This window comes from Homarus americanus, unplaced genomic scaffold, assembly GCF_018991925.1.
Source record: "Homarus americanus isolate GMGI-L3 unplaced genomic scaffold, GMGI_Hamer_2.0 scaffold40248, whole genome shotgun sequence".
Taxonomy (NCBI): Eukaryota; Metazoa; Arthropoda; class Malacostraca; order Decapoda; family Nephropidae; genus Homarus; species Homarus americanus.
The window spans coordinates 5,751,899-5,759,534 of NW_024712526.1; the positions used below are offsets into that span (position 1 = coordinate 5,751,899).

At 38.4% G+C, this 7,636-nt stretch overlaps 1 protein-coding gene across 1 annotated transcript; it reads right to left on the minus strand.

Annotated features, from left to right (window-relative positions):
- Window positions 1-637: 637 nt before the first annotated feature.
- On the minus strand, window positions 638-7,392 carry LOC121861318 (tubulin beta-2 chain). The gene is made up of 4 exons (XM_042358971.1): window positions 7,247-7,392; window positions 4,071-4,305; window positions 2,072-2,316; window positions 638-1,669 (listed from the first exon to the last, which is right to left on the minus strand). Exons 1-4 carry the CDS (start codon window positions 7,301-7,303, stop codon window positions 848-850), a joined length of 1,359 nt encoding a protein of 452 aa, XP_042214905.1. The 5' UTR covers window positions 7,304-7,392; the 3' UTR covers window positions 638-847.
- Window positions 7,393-7,636: the final 244 nt, after the last annotated feature.

Genomic DNA, 7,636 nt, shown 5'->3' on the forward strand with positions numbered 1-7,636 from the left:
CCATTCAAATTTTCTTATACCTGTACCAACATATCTCGGCTGGAATTTCAAGCTTAGCATTCTTAAACCTACTCTCATTACTCTTCTACAACCCCCTTATCGTGGGAACATTATGTAATAACTCAACCTTGTCTTCCTCCCCCACTTTTAGGCTATTTATAACCCTTTCTCAAATTCCTATTAGAGTAAACAGAAGCAGCAATTGCTCAAGTGATTTTGAAACTATCTTGGCTGGCATTGTTAGTATCTGCCATCACTGGCTTTGGATCTGGCTACTGGGTGGGGATGAATTTTTGCCTCTTTAAAGAAAATACCGAACCACTTAACATGTTCACAGCCCTTGTCTTACACTTGCCACAAGTGTACACTAATGTATTTTCTTAGAACTCATTTATCCAATGTATACTACTGAACATAATTTTATAAATATCCACCAACTCTCTACACTACATTTCCCCCAAAATTCCATCTCTGCAAATTGTTCATCACTAAATTTCAATGCAATTATGTTCGTCTCATTTGCCACAACCAGCGTCAATCCCTTAAGTTAATCAAAATTTCCACCATTAACCAATAATCAAGGCCCAGTTACAATTGCATCTGGGTTATATATTCTGGGCGTCAGGAAAACAAATAGAAACTATGACAATTTAATATAAGAAAGCCTTAAACAAAGATATAAAACTCCATAGATGAACACAAAGGAATGATACAGAAAAGAACTACATGGTAGTTAACTGAAGTGGAATGAAATGCAAGTTCCATTGGTATTCTTTGATTACATGGAAAATAATACTTAAGTTGGCAGACTGCCAATAGCACTAGGAGAGATCACTTTTTTCCTTGTTTAATCATACTCGCCTTCAACTTCCCCCTCTTCTTCAAACTCCGCTTCATCATCAGCAGTGGCCTCCTGGTACTGCTGATATTCGGACACCAGATCATTCATATTAGATTCTGCCTCTGTGAACTCCATTTCATCCATACCCTCACCAGTGTACCAATGAAGGAAAGCTTTACGCCTGAACATAGCTGTGAACTGCTCGCTTACACGCTTGAACAGTTCCTGGATGGCTGTAGAATTGCCAATAAAGGTTGCAGACATCTTTAGGCCTCTTGGTGGAATGTCACAAACAGCAGTCTTCACATTATTTGGAATCCATTCTACGAAGAATGAGGAATTCTTGTTCTGAATGTTGTACATCTGATCATCAACTTCTCTCATGGACATACGCCCTCTGAAGATTGCTGCAACAGTAAGATAACGTCCATGACGAGGATCACAGGCAGCCATCATGTTCTTGGCATCAAACATCTGCTGAGTAAGCTCTGGAACAGTGAGGGCACGATATTGCTGAGAGCCACGAGCAGTCAGGGGAGCGAAGCCAGGCATGAAGAAATGAAGTCGAGGGAAAGGTACCATGTTCACTGCAAGTTTCCGGAGATCAGCATTTAACTGACCAGGGAACCGTAAACAAGTGGTAACCCCAGACATGGTTAAAGAAACAAGATGGTTCAAATCACCATAGGTAGGATTTTGCAGTTTAAGCGTTCTGAAGCAGATGTCATATAGAGCTTCGTTGTCAATACAATAGGTTTCATCAGTGTTCTCTACAAGTTGGTGGATGGACAGAGTGGCATTGTAAGGTTCCACCACAGTATCAGATACCTGTAAAGCAAATAAGAGCATTTCAGAACTTCTGCAGTGTATACCTAACTTTCCTACATATTTATATCTAAAGATATCTAACCCAGTATAGTAACATTTTCTATCAAGCATTGATCTCAAATTACTGATAACCAAAGTGCCTTAACACCCAAGCTTTCAATCAACTTGGCAACACCCTCCACACATCCAAGGTGGACCAGCCTACCAGTTTTCAAAATTGATTACCCTTTACTCTATGAAGAGTAAACAATATTAAATGGATTTTGTAGGAGTGAGAATGTGAAAGAACAGGAGGCTTGCAAAGACCTATTTTTTAAGTGGCTATTACAAAAACCAAGTGATATAGCAAAACAGACAACTTCAAAACTCTTAAGTTACTACCAGTATAACATTGTTTCTCACCTTGGGAGAAGGTACAACGGAGAATGTGACCATAATACGATCTGGGAATTCTTCACGAATTTTTGAGACAAGCAGGGTACCCATTCCTGAACCTGTGCCACCACCTAACGAGTGTGTGAGCTGGAATCCTTGTAGACAGTCACACTTTTCAGATTCCTTCCGGACGACATCCAAAACAGAATCGACCAACTCTGCTCCTTCTGTGTAATGACCCTTGGCCCAGTTGTTTCCTGCACCACTCTGACCTGTCAAATACAATAAGCCTTTATGTATTAAACTCTGGGTAAATTAAATACATGTACATCACAATTACAATCACTATACCATACAAATACAAATCTCACTCCAAGGACCTGTTCTCCGACAACCTTCTTCAGCCATGTCAGCATTACTCAATGGCTGTGCCAAGTACCTTCAAACAATCTCCTCTTTAATTCACGTGTACTGTAGCACACTAGTATTTCATACAACAAAATAGGCAGAACTACTATTCCCATGTTGCAGACAATTGACCAACTTTCTAATGTATCTTTGAACAACACTGTATAAACCTAACTAAACCTCAGTCTCGCTTTTACCGTTTACTGTCTAACCAATGAAAATATTCAACAAATGATGGTAACTTTACTCATCCTTGATGTAGCCCTTTAAACTGTAACCAAATTTTTCTCTTAAGTAAACCTGAACACTCAACACACTCCACTTAAATGTTTCCAATTTAAACATACATTTTCAATTATTCTAATATCAATTCATGTACAGTACAGTACTTTGAAATCTATAAATGAAGCAAAATATTTTGTACCCTATTACTTTTTTCACTACTGTTTGATGCAAAAATTATCCACACTTCCCTGTTTTCTCCTATGATATACTGTGTACTGTACTTTTAACCAAAGTTATCTAAATGATGACCACCATATATATATTAAAAATTTAAGTGGGTCCCACAGGCACGACTACTTGTTAGGGAGCGTGGATACAGCACACCAAGCCTTTGGTACTACACGAAGATGCAGAATGGTCGGTACTGCACTACCACACCCCTCCCCCCAATTTGCAAACTTGGGTGCCCATTTAGTTAGATGAACTGGGGAGCACCTGGAAACTGAACTACCAACTCCTGGAATAGGATTCATGTGCTGTACCCACTCAACCATTGCACTCAAACGAATCCTCATGTACCATTCTGTCATGCATAGCCTACCACATCCCATCCTTGTGCTACAGCCACACTCCATTATTTATCTTAACATACAAGACACCCTTATTTACAATGCATCCATGCTATAAAAAAGTCTTCCAGAACCTAATTAATATAGAAATTCTCCCCCTGATTTACAAATAACGTTTACACTGGAGAGAGAGAGAGAGAAAAAAAAAAGTATGAATAACAGTATTATGGTAATCACCAGTAAATATTAACTATCAAGTTATCAATATAAATCAATACATCATCTGGGTGTTTAGTGCACTGTAGCAAGTGACGGACTGATTTAGCCAAAGCCCACAGGTTAATTATAATTACACCCCCACCCTATTCTATTTAAAGCACCACCAATAAAAATTATTTCATCATCCTTAAACGGCAAGTCTGATACTGTAGACAAAACCTTAGTACTGTATGTTAATTTAACATCTATTTCCATCATCTACCAGTGTAAGCATTATTACTACTTTGTGACACCATAGAACCAGGAAGAGGATCCATACTATATTCCTGCATCAGTCAGCATCCATCTTTTTATTTATGCTTGGAGGTAAAAACATTATTTTGTGCATTCAATGCACATATAGAATTATGTACCCCAACATCACCCTATTTTCTTACGTTTACAGGAACTCTTTCGGTATGACCCAAGGATGAAGGAATTTGACAACCCTACCAAGACAACAGGAGTTGCAGTGTTCCTGGACACCCCCTCCCAAGTAAAGATTTTTTATAGCGAGTCCTGTACATGCAACATCCATTAAAATGCACAAATAAATAAATACTTACCAAACACAAAACTATCTGGCTTAAATAGTTGGCCGTGAGGTCCAGCACGCACACTGTCCATTGTGCCTGGTTCAAGATCAACCAGGACAGCACGTGGCACGTACTTGCCCTGGTTTCCTTCATTGTAGTACACATTAATGCGCTCCAATTGAAGATCCATCAGATCTTTTTCAACACCTGTGGTGTACTCTCCTGTTGGCTGGATGCCATGTTCATCACTGATAATTTCCCAGAACTGAAAGAAAGAGGCTTTGTAGAATACAGTACTTCACTACATAAGGTTTACAGTATATTATATGAAACATGTTAAAATTCAGGCCATTAAAGAACAAGGCACATCTGATACACAACGTAAGTAGCTAAAAGATACCCATGTCTCACATTTCCAAAGTTGCACGTTATATGTAAATGATAAGGCATACAGGATGGTGTCCACGCTGCCAGATAAGTAGAATAAAAGATACGAGGGGAGAATGACAATCACCCTCAAAGCAAGGAATAAAATGCTGGGATCAGGGTTTCTCATTATTGTCAATGTCTTGGCTGCTTAAAAGTCAAGGTTTAATTTAGAAATGACCACTTAAAAAAAAAATTCCATAATTACTAGTGTCCACTATAAAAGTAAAATTGCAGCATTGCAAAAATTTTTAAGTCTTAAATAATTACCGTGCATTACATTTCTGAAGAATGAGGACCCAAAAACAATTTGGTTAAAGCAAAATAAAAGATTAGGTCAAGTTAATGGTACCGTAGAGAATCAAGCACGCGCAATAGGCGATACTCAGTGCTTCCTTCCGCTTTGGCAGAGGTTAGTCAGAAAGAAGGCATCTCGGTAATCATTCTAGTCTGCCCACACATGCGCATTAAGCTGCTGTACAAATAGACACTGATATTTCGCATATGGCTCCTGTACCTATATCTTGCGCAAAGCCACATGTACCAGCGTCTCGTTACGCTATCGTTTTGGCCATCCAGCAAATTTTTGGATTTTAAGTTACCACCGTTCGAGAGGTTTAGGTTGAAAAGTTAATAATCGTCCATTGGCTGTCTGCAGGTTTCCAATATTAGACTTCATATAATTTCTTGCACAAATCAATAACGAGTATCTCAAATTTCTGTACCCACCATGTTGCCAGTCACTTTTCTCATCCTCTCCTCTTTGCAAGATGACATCCAATGATTTTCAAGTATTGTGTCCTGTGACTTGGCTGGCCAATTATTTTGAAGGCTAGTGATGGCATCCAAAAAGTGTTCTCTCCCTTATCTAACCTTTTCAGTTTATCAGAACAATAGTGAGGCAATCCACATATTACAAGATCACAGTGTCCTACCAACATCAAGACTGTCCTTTGAGCAGAAAAGGTTTACTTTTAAGAAAAGCCATTGTTTTGTCAAACCATAAGCAAACCAGATCGCCCAGCTGTATCCTCCACCACAGCAGCAGGTAGGCTCCAAAAAATGGTTAGCCTATTTTTTTTTCCATATGGTGTTTTACTCTGACCTGACCGCCATTTTTGGTGCAAATTAATTAGCGGTTTGTTACAAATGAAAATTTCCCCAAAACTGCTAACTTGTGCAAGAAATGAAGGTCAGATTTAAGTTAAGTGCCAAAAAAATTATATTTTTTAATAAAACCCAAGGACAGCCAATGGACAAATATTAACTGCTTGAAATTGTTTTTCCAATACTTGACGTTTGGAACAATTCTTTAACCTTTATCCTATTTGCCACTGATCGACTCCTTTGCCACTTGGGCAGTCTGTTATGTCTCTTAAGCACTGTTGGCAAGCATCTACATAATTCCAAATAGGTGGATAACCAAAACCATAATTTTACCATTTTTAGTTTGGCCTTTTATTCCAAAATTTTCCTACTTTTCAAGCCTAGGGTAAGAGCCATAACTATTATTATACATTTGCCCAAACTATCATTAACACCACAATATTCAGCACGAAGAACAACTTGTTAAGTTTTTACAAGTGGACAGCCATACATTTTTTTGGAGCAATGCGTTTTTCCGATGGTTTAACACTTAAGACTTTTCTTCTATGAAGTTTGCCTCGCAAATAACATACCAGGGGATCCAGGGGGGCCAGTTAGGAGATGTAATTTTAAGTTATTTTGTGGGAAACTTCAAAGAGGAAAAGTGTCTTAACATTGTCTAAACCATCATAAAAACACCTTGCTCAACAAAGAAATCAATGGTTGTCCACTTGTAAAAAAATTACCAACAGCTCTAGTAAAAGGTAAAAAAATAAAATAATCGTGTTTTCGGGAAAAAATTACCCAAACACCTGAATGTCAAACACCTTTAATTCAAGATACCAAGTTTTATTATATCTAAATAAATCAAGATAAGTTTTATTGTATCTAAATAAATTACTAAGTACTGTCTCCCTTTCCTTCATATTCGTCATGACTAACAGGCAAATACTTTTCACAAATCATTAATAAACCATGCAGGAGAAAACTGCCTGAAGGAAGTAAATATCAACTATTTGCTTCATTCACAATACAACAGACTTATCAGATCTAGAGATTATCAGGATATAGACAGCTCTCGTACTATCAATCTTCAATGTTAATATGTTTAAGATAAGTGTGGCAGGTGGTGGCGACGGGGCGTGGCAGGTGGTGCAGGTGGCGGCGGCAAGTATTGATTGATCAACTGCACCACGACCACCACTGCAACACGTTGCCATAGACACGGGTTCACCACTAAAACGCAGCGGTAAACACTAAACATACGCCCACTATACAATGCAATTATGAGTTTAAATCATGTTGAGAGAGGAAAAACTTATTAAGAGTAGAAGTAGGTGCGGTAGTAAGGAAGAGTGACTAAGACAGGGAATCATGCGTTACACAGGAAGTGGCGGACCAACATGCTCATGTTCACGCCCAGCACTATACTGACACCTTAACACTACACTCAAAGGAAGATTCTGTAAACAAAAGTCAAATAAATCCATGAGATCTACATACTAGGCCAGGAGAATTAATGAAATATAAGGTTAAACAGAGAAGGCGGTATAGACAAAGGGCTGGGTGATGTAAAAGGCGCGCGCACTCCCAGACACCAACCGGCCGCAAAGTTTTTCACCTGAAAATATCTTACAATACAAAAAAATTTAACAAAATAACAATTTCAGGATACTGTATACGAGGTTACTTACTTTGGTGCCAATCTGGTTACCACACTGTCCAGTTTGGATGTGTACAATTTCCCTCATGTTTGGAACGAAGCGGTGTGTCCTTCCTCAACTGTGTCGGCCGGGCTACTGCGGTCTCTGACGGCCCGACTCCCTGCTTGAAAAATCGAGCTAGGAGGGGCGACCGTTAAGTCAAATCAGAATCTAAATAATAAAAAAATCAATGTTATTAGTTTGTTTTAATATTTCTAGCTATTCTTATTTTGAATATATAAATAAATTATATCAATAAATATTTAAAAATTATGAACAATTCTGTGCGCAGTATCAGCACAAAAATTTGGATAGCTTTCCTTCAGTAGATCTGGCGGGAACAAGAAAATCATGTTTCTGGTTCGATTTTTATTTACAAAG